The sequence below is a fragment of the Enhydra lutris genome, unplaced genomic scaffold, assembly GCF_002288905.1.
Source record: "Enhydra lutris kenyoni isolate GAN:26980312 unplaced genomic scaffold, ASM228890v2 scaffoldscaffold38, whole genome shotgun sequence".
Classification (NCBI taxonomy): domain Eukaryota; kingdom Metazoa; phylum Chordata; class Mammalia; order Carnivora; family Mustelidae; genus Enhydra; species Enhydra lutris.
The window spans coordinates 2,399,823-2,412,124 of NW_019154122.1; the positions used below are offsets into that span (position 1 = coordinate 2,399,823).

The 12,302-nt window shown below is 45.7% G+C and overlaps 1 protein-coding gene across 2 annotated transcripts; it reads left to right on the forward strand.

The window, feature by feature from the left end:
- Nucleotides 1-494: 494 nt before the first annotated feature.
- Nucleotides 495-12,189, forward strand: LOC111154680 (alpha-L-fucosidase 1). 2 transcript variants are annotated; one of them, XM_022514500.1, is made up of 8 exons: nucleotides 495-888; nucleotides 2,717-2,851; nucleotides 4,708-4,845; nucleotides 7,316-7,421; nucleotides 8,858-9,070; nucleotides 10,336-10,526; nucleotides 11,622-11,721; nucleotides 11,938-12,189. In XM_022514500.1, the coding sequence occupies exons 1-8, from the start codon at nucleotides 512-514 to the stop codon at nucleotides 12,076-12,078; spliced, it is 1,401 nt and encodes a 466-aa protein (XP_022370208.1). In that variant the 5' UTR covers nucleotides 495-511; the 3' UTR covers nucleotides 12,079-12,189. The 2 variants fall into 2 exon arrangements, with proteins under 2 accessions (XP_022370208.1, XP_022370209.1); XM_022514501.1 differs by having other exon boundaries at nucleotides 504-888; nucleotides 8,858-9,058.
- The last annotated feature ends 113 nt before the right edge of the window (nucleotides 12,190-12,302 follow it).

The window sequence follows — 12,302 nt, forward strand, 5'->3', positions numbered from 1 at the left end:
AAATATAAGACAGACAAAATGATCACAGAGGCTCTTCCTCTTCCCTGGTAATACTTCCTCTCCCTATACCTCTACCCCATGTTTCCGCTAGGGCTATCACGATGCCTTCCCATCTGGTATTCCTGCCTCCCGGCTTGCTCTTCTTTACTACAGTTCAAGAAGTCCCCTACGGCTCCCAATGCCAAAATGGACTACTCTCAGCTCTCGGCACGCACTGGGACTCCCATACTCTCACGATTGAACCCTGTTGTGATGTCCCTTCCGCAGCATTCATTCGTCCGTCCCGCGGAGCGCGGTCAACGACACTTTACGTCTTTCTCCGTTTGAGCGCCAGGGGGCGCTGCAGGAACGGCCGATCCGGAGGGGAGGACAGTCGCCAAGCGGCCTGGGTTGACACGCCCCTTTTCCCTTCCGAGCCAATCACTAGTGAGAGTGGGCGGAACCGCGCGCCTTGTACCTGCGCGTTAAGAGGCGGCCGCGTAGGTTTGGAGGCAGCGACCCGGCTTCCGGCATGAAGTCGAGGCGGGTGGGTTCCGGGCCGCTGCTGGTGCTGCTGGTGCTGCTGCTCCGAGCGGCGTCCGTGCGCGGAGTCCAGCGTCCGCGCCGCTACACCCCGGACTGGCAGAGTCTGGACTCCCGGCCGCTGCCGGACTGGTTCGACAAGGCCAAGTTCGGGGTGTTCGTGCACTGGGGCGTGTTCTCGGTGCCGGCCTGGGGCAGCGAGTGGTTCTGGTGGCACTGGAAGGGCGAGGGGCTGCCGCAGTATGAGCAGTTCATGAGCGACAACTACCCGCCCGGTTTCAGCTACGCGGACTTCGGGCCGCAGTTTACGGCGCGCTTCTTCCATCCGGAAACCTGGACCGACCTCTTCCAGGCGTCCGGGGCCAAGTGAGTGTAGCCGCGGAGCCCGGCGGAGACCCCTTCTCGGCTCGGGCTGACGTTAGGCAGGTGGGAACCGAGCGAGGGCGGGGGGGGGGGAACGGGGGAGGGCGCGCCGGCTCGCTCGGGGTCGCTCAGCTGCAGGTCTGACTTCCTGATCCCCCGGGTCCAGTGATTTGCCTCCTGAAGGATGCAGAACTGAATGTGGCACGCCGGGTCACGCGGAGGAGGCGTGTCTGCTTAATGGTTAGAAGAAAATAAAGGTTTTCTGAAAGGCCGTGGGCTAGACAGCCCTCGGTGTCTACGCCTGTATATCGAGACGATCGAGCTGGGTGATACCTAATGTCCCTTCCAGGTCATCAAGACAATCAGGATTCCAGAATTTTCATCCAGTGGTCTGGCATGTTGTCACCTCCCTGCAGCCTCCTTCCATGATGATAGAAAGGGATTATGTTAGTTCCTTTCAGCTTTAACATCTCCCAGAAGAAAAGGGAGGGAAAGAGAGTTCCGGTGCGCAGTGTATTTGGCCAACGGGACCGATTCCCACTCACGTGCCTTCTCTGTGCCTTGCATACAGAGAGTGCTCAAGAGATGTTTGAGCTATTTTGAGAGCTGTCAGAGCTTTGAGTGTGGAGGGTTCTGAGAAGTGAAAATGTGGCGTGCTGAAATGGGGAAGGGAGAGGCTGTTGAAGGCTGGGCCCAATACGGAAGGACTAATCCTGGAGGGCAGTATGTTGCCAGGCGTGAAGTCAAAGAATGGTTGCCCTCAGCTTCTAGAAGAAATAGCTTGGCCGCCAGGAAGGAAGGGGGTTGGAGGAGGGTAAGAATGGAGGCAAGGAGGTTTTCCAGCTCCTGGCTTAGAGCAGTCTTCCATCCTTACCTTGTCTCCTCGGTCACCTCCTGGGTTTTCGTTTCCCTTGGACCTTGTACTGAAGAAAATTTACAGCTGACGTTTAGTGTTTGCCAATAAATATATGGAAATATAAGGCTCAAATAAACACATGTGGTGGTCACTGTCTAATAGGAGCCTTAGAGATCCCTAGTTTACAAATAAAAATTGAAATCTTGGAGAACTTTGTCCAGACCCCTTATTTTGTGGCCCAGATGACAAGCCCAGATGGAGGAAGGGAACTAATGCCCTACACCCAAATCTCATGACTTCAAGCCAAAGGTTCCTTTCACCATACCAGGGGTCTGCAAACCATGGCCAGAGAGAGAGAGGTCCTCTGCCCATTCCTGTAAATTCCGTGAGATGAGAACGATTTTTACATTTTAAAAAGGTTAAAAAAGAAAAAGAATATGCCACAAGAGAAGAATGGAGCCCTCGAAGGCTGAAAAACTATCTGGCCCTTGAAGTCTTGGAGCTGCCCACACCAGCCAGTGATTAAATGATCACATGCAGGTGTCATCAGTTTTTCTGCTGTACAAGCAAATGAAATGTTCAGGGTTATTTCAACACCGCACTTTTCTCCCCAGCTCTTTTGGTCTCTGGTCACCTCTGTAAATGAGAGGCAGTTCATGTGACCTTTTCTTTTACTTTTCTGTCATCTGCTATTTCCAGAACAAGAGAGCTAAGGGGCACTTCTTTTTCTTATCTACTCCTTCCTTCCTTCTGGGCCTCCTCCTTGACTGGGGACTAAGGATTCTGGCTTCCTTAAGTTTGCTTCCATCCCTAGAGCAGATGCTGCGGGCACCTCTCCCCGTGGATAACCAGCACAGTCACTCATGCAAGTACATCTCCTGTGGTCAAGTTCTCCCAGCCCTTTTTTAAAAGCCTGGGGCATGCTGGGTAAGCTCATGCTTGTGGCCCACCACCTGCTTTCTTTGCTGTCCACAGGTATGTAGTCCTGACGACAAAACACCACGAAGGCTTCACAAACTGGCCAAGCCCTGTGTCTTGGAACTGGAACTCTAAGGATGTGGGTCCCCATCGTGATTTGGTTGGTGAGTTGGGAAAAGCCCTCCGGAAGAGGTAAGTATCTACAGACGGTTAGTCTGTCATCTCTTTTCACCTATCATTCCTCTTTGCTCTTGTGTGTTTTCTAAGTTTGCATGTAGTGAGTAAACCTAAAAGGCTCTGGCCTTTGAATTAGCAGTGTTTGATGCTCAGCACGTTACAGGTGACCAAAGGTGACATCATCAGAGAAATTCATGGTCCTATTTAGGTGAGGGATACCCAACGTAGCCCACAGTGCTTCGTTTGCATTCTGCGAAGGATTCTTTCTGGAAGGCCTTCCAATTCGAGGCCTTTTCCAGGGTCTGACGAAGGACTGGTTCTGTCATCTTTGTGTCCCCCTTAGCTGTCAACCTGCAGCTAGAAAGTTTGGATGAATGGCAGGTCAAGAGGGAGCTGACAAGGGCAGCAGGTAAAGGAGCCAGAAAGTGAGGTAAGGAGCTGCTTAGATGATTCTAAGTAATGTTCCCTAATATATGCCACTTAATAAGAAGTAACTTCCCGAGATCAAATAGCTTGGAAGTGGCAGAGGCGGGATTTGAACCCAGTTATTCTGGTTTTGGCCCCTACAGTTCTGGGTATGATTGTCTATAGAGAGGAAAGGTATTTGTACCTTACCCCATCTCAGCTCTGTTGTGATTTGGTAAACTTGATGCGCTGTTTAAGGAGTAGGCCAGGTACTTGTTTGTATAGGTAACATTTGATTGGAACACAGTTACGCCCACTCATTTATGTGTTGTAACTATGGGTGCTTTCAAGTTACAGTTTCAGAGTTGGACTAGAGACCGCAAGGCCTGCAAATCCTAAAATGCTACATGGCCCATAAAGAAAGAGTTTGCTGTCTTTGGAGACCTGCTCAGTATTCAGTTTCCCAGTGCGGTGTGCAAAGTCCTGCAAAGAAAACAGTCCTGCTATAAAAGTCAGATGTCGATCAGACTGGACTTTACCATCCTTGATTTTTACCTTCTTTGTATCTATTTAGTCCCCGAGTCATATGATGAAATAGCTAACTCTGATTCTTTCTGTCTTATCTGTGCTGTTGCAATGTGATCCTTACTTCCCACTGCAGTAAGGCCTTTCTGTGACACTCACCATTCATAACTCAAAACAAGTTTCATTGTGTACGAAAATAGGTCACTTGGACTCTTTTTCATTTTGGTTGAGAAATCTTGACATTTTAATGTTAAGAACTGTTAGCAAATCTTAAATAAATGAAACAATAAACCCACGTTCGTTAATTTCAGCTACATAGAAAATGTGATTTTCTAAAATGTTGTGATTAAGATTTGGGATGTTTTAGTCTTTATACTTTTTTCAGTTTCCTAGTATCTCTACAATATGTATTCTTACAGCTGACAGAGAAAACAGTTTTTTAAAAGGACCGTGTGTCATTACTGAGATAACTGACATAGATAAAAAATGGTTTAAATGACATTTGAGGGGCACCTGGGTGGCTCAGTCTGTTAAGTGTCTGCCTTTGGCTCAGGTCATGATTTCAGGGTCCTGGGATGGAGCCCCGAATGAGGCTCTCTGCTCAGTGGAGAGTCTGCCTCCCCCATTTTTCCTCCCCAACTGCTTGTGCTCTCTCCCGCTCTCTCTCTCTCAAATAAATACAGTTTTTCCAAAAAATTACATTCGGTGCTAAGGTACTTAAATATAAAAAGTAGTCCTGCGTGTGATCAAAAACCTAGTAACTTTGTTTAAGTTAATGATAAGAGGTAATTTAAGGAAATGGTTTGCGGTCCCACTTGCCCCTGCCTGCCCTTACTGGTAAGTTTCACTGAGATGTAAAAATGCTGCCACTGATTTTTCTTAAACAACATTATTTTTTTCTTTGTTTGATGGACATTTGCTGTTCTGTTTTTCTATTTAAGGAATATACGTTATGGACTCTACCACTCACTTTTAGAATGGTTCCACCCACTCTACCTACTTGATAAGAAAAATGGCTTCAAAACACAGTATTTTGTCCGTGCAAAAACAATGCCAGAACTATATGACCTTGTTAACAGGTAAAAAAAAAAAAAAAAAAGTTTTTGTCCTTATGACTTTTATTAATGAACTCAGAACTTCCTATAGGATACTGTTAAGTTAGGGGAGAAGGGGAAAAGGAAGGAATGTGGAAAAAAAAATCTGTAAGACGTCAAAATGAAAATAGTGGTTTGCATTAAGACAGAAAATATTTTTTCTTCCTACTATTCAAAACTCCCATAATGTGGTCATACTGCTTTTATAGATTGAAACAGACCGAGGATGGGGGTTTTTAAGTTTTAAAGTCAAGACTTCAGTCCCTCCTTGCATCCTGGTTTCTTTGTCAGGACCTTGGAGAGAGGCAACATGACCCCCAAGGACCTTGCACTGGATTTGGGATCTGGCAGATTTGCATGTGAACCCTGGCTTTTGTTACTCACTGGCCTTAAAGGAAAGCCTTCAATACAGGGCTCAGAATGACATGTGAAAAATACTTGTCATCTTGCCTGGTACAGAATAAGGGTCTTGTTATCATTATTTTTCTTAAAATGATCACTTTCACATTGGGACTCATCACTAGTCTTCGCCGTGCTTTATTTCTGGTTTGCCCTTCTTGCATCTGGGGGCTGGCTCACCCAGGATGGTGGATCTTTAAAGCTCTAGGGGCAGCCACCTCTGCCTGGACTCTCATTTTAGACCAAAACCAAACAAAGTTCCTTACATCCAGATGACTTCCCTAAGGAAACAGTAGGTCCTAAGAGACCAGCAGAGGCTTGGAGTCAGACAGAACTGGATCCGAAATCCACTTCTTTTTCTTTCTGGCTGTGTGGCCTTGAATACCCTCCCCAACCTTTCGAGATCACAGTTTCTTTATCTGTGAAATGGGGATAACATACACCGCAGTGGTGCTGTGAAAACTAGGGAGGTGCTGAGTATACAGGGCCTCGCACAGTTTCTCGTTCACAGTAAAACACAGACCGTCTGCATTATACTTGCCTCTTAGACAGGCAGTCTTTTCCTTAGAATCTGCGTGCCGTCCTGATTACAGAGGACAGCCTAGGACCAGGCATCGACAGATGTGCATTTGAATTCCAGCTCCTGTTACTTGGAAGTTTTGTCACCTAAAACAGATGGCCCTGTTGAGCATCCAGTTCTCGCTCTCTAAATGGGAATAATCATGCTTACCTTATAGCTGTATCTGAATGCACGTGCGTGCACACGCACACACTCACACACGCCACGTAGAGGTCAGAGTGGAATATGTGGAAAGTGCGGCTGTGTGGCTCAGGGGGACTCTAGAGATCCTTTGTAGTGGAAGCTTTGGGCAGTTGTCCAAAACAGTACATTTCCTGGAATAGTTCAAGCTCTTAAAACTTTTTTTTTTTTTAATGAAAGACAGATAATTTTTTTAATTTAAATTGAACTTAGTAAGTAATGTATTATTAGGTTCACGGTAGTTTAGTGATTCATCAGTTGCATAGAACACCCAGTGCTCATCACATCACGTGCCCTCCTTTGTGCCCCTCACCCAGTGACCCCATCCCCCCACCCATCTCCCCTCTAGCCCCCCTCAGTTTGTTCCCTAGAGTTAAGAGTCTCTTACAGTTTGCCCCTCTCTCTGTTTTGATCTCATTTTATTTTTGCTTCCCTTCCCCTATGTTCTTAGTGTTTTGTTTCTTAAATTCCACATATGAGTGAAATCATCTGGTATTTGTCTCTGACTGGTTTATTTCACTTAGCATAATACACTCTAGTTCCATCCGCATCTTTGCAAATGGAAATAGTTCATTCTTTTTGATAGCTGAGTAATAGTCCTGTGTGTGTGTGCGCCTGTGCGCACATGTGTGTGCCACATCTTTATTTTCCATATCTTGGCTATTGTGGACATTGCTGCTATAAACATTTGGATACACATGCCCCTTCGGATCCCTACATTTGTATCTTTAGGCTAAAGACCCAGTAGTGCGATTGCTGGGTCATAGGGTCGCTCTATTTTTAACTCTTTGAGGAACCTCCATACTGTTTTCCAGAGTGGTTGCACCAGCTTGCATTCCCACCAACAGTGTAGGAGGGTTCCCCCTTCTCTGCATCCTCGCCAACCTCTGTCATTTCCTGACTTGTTAATGCATCTTAAATGCAAAAATCTTAAGTCTGTAGTTCTGGAGCACAGAAAAGAGTTCTGGACTCTTTTCATTGGAATTAGTTGCTGCAAGGGAACCAAATTACTTATGTGCTGATTACAACCCTGTTTTTTTCAGAAGACACTGTAAAAAGATTAGGAAGAAATGTTCCAAAATACTGTGTACCAAACAATGGATCTGTGAGCGACATTAACAGAGCTATGGTTGTTGTTTTGTCTCTTTATTTTTCCACATTGTCTGGACCATGGTAATTATATGGTACTTTCAGAATGAGAGACAATCTTAAAGTATTTGTTACAAAATAGATCCATGACACTTTACTGTGAATAGATTCAGATAATAGACCTTGTCCTAATCGCGTGTCTTTCAGATATCAACCTGACTTGATTTGGTCTGATGGAGAGTGGGAATGTCCTGACACTTACTGGAACTCTACAGAGTTTCTTTCTTGGCTCTACAATGATAGCCCTGTCAAGGCACGTGATTGTACGACTTCTCTCTTATGAACCTGTTATGAGAAAAGAAAGAGTAAGAAGCCAAGATCCAGAGTAATAACAGTGATAACAGCAACAATAATAAATACTAGTAGCAACATGGAGGTGGTAGGGACCAGGGGATTTCATGGACGTTAAAGGTTTCTCCTTTAATTCTTTTCCCCACCTTCCTTAGTATAAGCTTTCTTTCTCTCCTTTAATTCTTGATTTCGACAACAGAGGTTTAAAGCTTGTTAAATTTAAGTAATAGAATAGACGCGGTACGTAAAAGTCCGAGAGAGTTAGAGAAAGTAAAATAAATATTAAGCATGCAAACATTATAAATGAGAAAAACATCCCAAAAAATTAATATACAAAACCTATACAGTTAAATGATGGGAATAAGATGCAACTATTTATGCCCTTATCTATCTGTGCTGGTTATGCAGCTTAACTCTTAAGAGGGAATGTCATTTCTCTTACATCCACAGTAGATTCGGTGAGGTCACACCAGGATCAGTGTTCCCCATTTAAGTTAGATAAATAACTCTGATGTGATGTCGTATTTTCTACATACCTGTCTACACAGCCAGTCTCTGCTGGATCTCTCAGGGCAAGAGCGGTTTTATTCCCCTTGGATACCCCAGTACAAGAATCATAGTAGTGTTAATCATTAACCTTAAGATATTATGGGGGACACCTTGGTGACTCAGTTGGCTACGTGTCTGCCTTAGGCTTGAGTCACAGTCCCAGGATCCTGGGATCAAGCGGGGAGTCCGCTGCTCCCTCTGCCTACTGTTCCCCCTGCTTGTGTTCTGTCTCAAGTTTTTAAAAATCTTCAAAAAAAAAAAAAAATATTCTGCATTATGATTTCTCATAGTTCAGCCAAGATTTGAAGGAAAGAAAATATTTGCTGACTTTTCTTTACCTAGGAGAAAGTCAGGGCCATGCAGTGGAAAGCAGTCAGGTTCACATACCTGATTCACAGTCCCAGCTTCCTGAAACACTGCCTGGGGGTGTGACCTTGGGCATGTCTTCTCCTCCCCATTTCTCCTTTAATAGAAGAAATAGTTTACCAGATGATCTTTCAAAGAGGCTCTTCCAGCTCTGACATTACATGTGGCTTGACCAGGGTTTCTCAGCCTCAGCACAATGGACATTTGGGGTTGGATATTTTGCTGTGAGGGGGCGGTCTTGTTTGTCCTAAGACATTTAACAGCATGCCTGGCCTCTACCACTAGATGGCAGTAGCACCCCCACCTTGGCAACCAAAGTGTCTCTAAACTTTGCCAAAAATCTCTTGAGCACAATAGCCCTCAATTGAGAACGATTCTAGACCAAGTCCATTCCTTATGTTCCCAAACACAACTTACCAACCTGCATTACATAAGGAAATGAAGTGGTTTTACCCCAGATGACCCAGTACTCTCTTCTTTTAGGAACAGGTAGTGGTAAATGACCGGTGGGGTCAGAACTCTTCCTGTCACCATGGAGGATACTACAACTGTCAAGATAAATTCAAGCCAGAGAGCTTGCCAGATCACAAGTGGGAAATGTGTACCTCCATAGACAAGCTCTCCTGGGGCTTTCGTCGGAACATGGTGATGGGGGACATTGCCAGTGAATGTGAAATCATTTCGGTAAGAGCACCTGTGAGTTACTTGTTAACCACTGTCTCAAATTACCCTTCTAACTAAGAGTGGTGGGAGCACTCTGGATGGAAGTGCAGGTCGACCCCCTGGGGTCATTGAACATAACCATAGACACCTGTCCTGGGGCATTTGGGTGGCTTAGTTGGTTAAACATCCAACTCTTGGTTTCGGCTCAGATCGTGATCTTGGAGTTGTGAGATTGAATCCCACATCAGGATCCGCGCTCAGCGTGGAATCTACTTGGGATTCTCTCTCTCTCTCTCCCTCTCCCCCACTACCCATCCCCCTCAAATAAATAAATCTTAAATTAAAAAAAAAACCTGTCCTAAGGAAATAATTATAATTACAGAAGAAAGTCTTACATATAAAGATGTTCTTCCTAGAATGTTTTGCAGTTGGATATGTGGGTTGTTTTAATTTCTTGCAGCCATAAAGGGATATTTAAGTAGATCTGGGGATTTTCCTTAACCATTAAAAATTTTTATGAATGCAATATAGGTCAATGCATAGGGTTTGAGTGAAAAAGTAAGTTACAAATTATCACAACTGTATAAAATATATTTCTATCACACAGGGAAAAGACCAGAGGAAATATCAAAAGTCAATGGTGTGGTGTCTTTGGGGTACTCCAATACATTCTTTTTTAAATTTTCTGAATGTAATTTTTCTGGGTCCATTTGAAGCATACCTACTCGAGGTCACAGTAAACGCACGCGCACACACACACGCACGTACACATCAGGCACACCACATCACTCCAGAAGCCTTGAAGAATATATCCCTTTACAGCATGTTTTCCCAAAGGGACAGCATATACATTTATGTCGCCCATTTTATGCAGAGTGTTCCAAATTCTGCATTCTCTTCCGTGTTCCCCAAGTCTCCCTGGCACCCACTCACAATCTCTCTCCTCTGATCCCCATACTCTCTCCTCCTACTTCTCAGCTTCTCTGATCACACTCTGTGCAGCCGCCGCCTGGCCCATCCCACTGCGTGCCACACTGGGGGAAGTGTAGGCCGGTGATCAGTCCGTGGAATTCGAATTAATATATTTCTCCACTTTGTAGCAGGATTTTCAATTTTCTCCTATAAGCCCGTCCTGCTTTCATGATGACAAAAAATGGACTTTTCAGAAGGGTAAAGGCTATTCACCAAAGGAGAGAATGTGCCCTAGATTCTTTTTCTTCTCTTCATACCTGTGGGCTCTAAGTGTCCTGCTGGACTTGCCACCGGATGCTAGGATTCCATTGTTCTGCTCTCTCCAGGAACTGGTGCAGACCGTGAGCCTGGGAGGCAACTACCTTCTTAACATTGGAGCAACTAAAGATGGACTGATTGTTCCCATCTTCCAAGAAAGGCTTTTTGCTGTGGGGAAGTGGCTGAGCGTCAATGGGGAGGCGATCTATTTCTCTAAACCATGGAGGATACAACTGGAAAAGAACACGACGTCTGTGTGGTGAGCTCGCCCCCTGTCGTGTACAGGACCAGGACGAGAGCCCCTCCCTGGCTGGTGCCTCCTCAGGTCCACAGTGTTACAAACCAGGGTAGAAGCTGTCAGGAGGGAACCCCAAAGCTGCGCTTTTGCTAGTAAATTTGTACCCCAATTTATGTCTTAAGCCACCAGGGTATCTTTGACTAGTGAGAGGTCTGGTGACTTGCTGAAAGGAGGAGCTACCAAGTATCTGTGAATATACTTGACCTTGTTACCCTGCCTCCCCAAAATAGTACTAGCCGATACTTGCACAGCACCTCCAATGTTTAAGGCTCCAATCCAGATTCTTTCCACTCACTGAATCCCCTCAACAGCCCCACAGATGGATACCGTTAATTATCCCCATGTTCCAAGTGAGAAGGAGGACCCAGCGCAGCGCTCTACCTCGCCTGGGATCACAGACCCAACTCACGGAGAAGTCGTGATTCAAACTTGGCTTTGTGGATCTAGTTATTTGACCACCTTGGGCCTGTGTGTTACAGTCTGAAATGGGGTGATGATACTTAGCTTCCTGTGGTGGTTATGAAGTGTGGTAATTTACGTGAAGCGTCGAGCAGAGCACCAGGCACGTGCAAAGTGCTCGGTGAATGGCCTCTGCGTCTGTGATACCAGCGGACGAAGCTCTTTGCATCTGAGGAAACACGTTCATCTTTCCGTCTGGGCTGAATTCCTGTTGAGGGATTTTCACCCTCTTGTCTGTGCACGGCGAACTCCCGGAACAAATCCCTCTTCACTGCACATTTTATTGGAGCCTCTGCTGTTTTCCCATGGATCTGGAGTTGAAAAAAAGATTTGAATAAAAAGGCAAATGGCTTCAGTGTGTGATAACTAGTGTAAGCGTTAAAGATATTTAAAGAAAACTTAAGCAGTCCCCAGAAAGAGTCTTACCGGGCTGCCTTCTTCCCCCAGAGCTCCATAGGTAGTGAGTTAGCGCACTTCCTAGGGCACTGACAGACTCAAGGCGTTGGGGTCAGTAGCTAATTGAAAGGGGGCTACATGAGGCTTTGTGTCAGGATCTCAAGCCAGGTATTTCTGACATTGATGTTTCTTTTTTCCCAGGTATACCTCAAGAGAAACAGCGGTTTATGCCATTTTCCTGCACTGGCCAAAAAACGGAGTCTTAAACCTTGCATCCCCTATAACTACCTCGACTACACAGGTGAGGAACCTCAGCCAGTCTGTTCCGAGAGGCACCTTTCCTAAAGGAACTGGAGGTCTTCTCTACTTCTTCCTTCCTGCCCCAGGTCTCCCCTGTATTGCACCCCCGCTTCTAGATTATCCGCCCTGCCCCAGTGTGACTGCCTCCCATCACGTTCAAACCATATTCCGTACTCAGTGCGCTGATGTCTTCTCCGTTCCCTTTTGCTTTCTGCAGATAACGATGCTGGGGATCCAGAAAGATCTGAAGTGGTCCACAGATCCAGAAGAAGGTCTGCTCATTTACCTGCCGCAGCTGCCACTCTTCACTCTGCCAATTGAGTTTGGCTGGACTATAAAGCTGACAGGAGTGCATTGATCGTTGGGAGTTCAGGCAGAACTGCCTCCTCTTTGCTGCTTTGGTTTTCCTCTTATAGCACCAGCATTGTAATAAACTACTTCTCTACTCAGAGATGGCTTTTCCAACACATTTTAATCAAAGGAACTGAGTGCATTATACTGATGTCTCAGTGGATCAGAGAATCTGAGATCCATTGCTAGCATACCTCTCCCTGATCAGCAGGAGGCACTAACCGGTTAAGC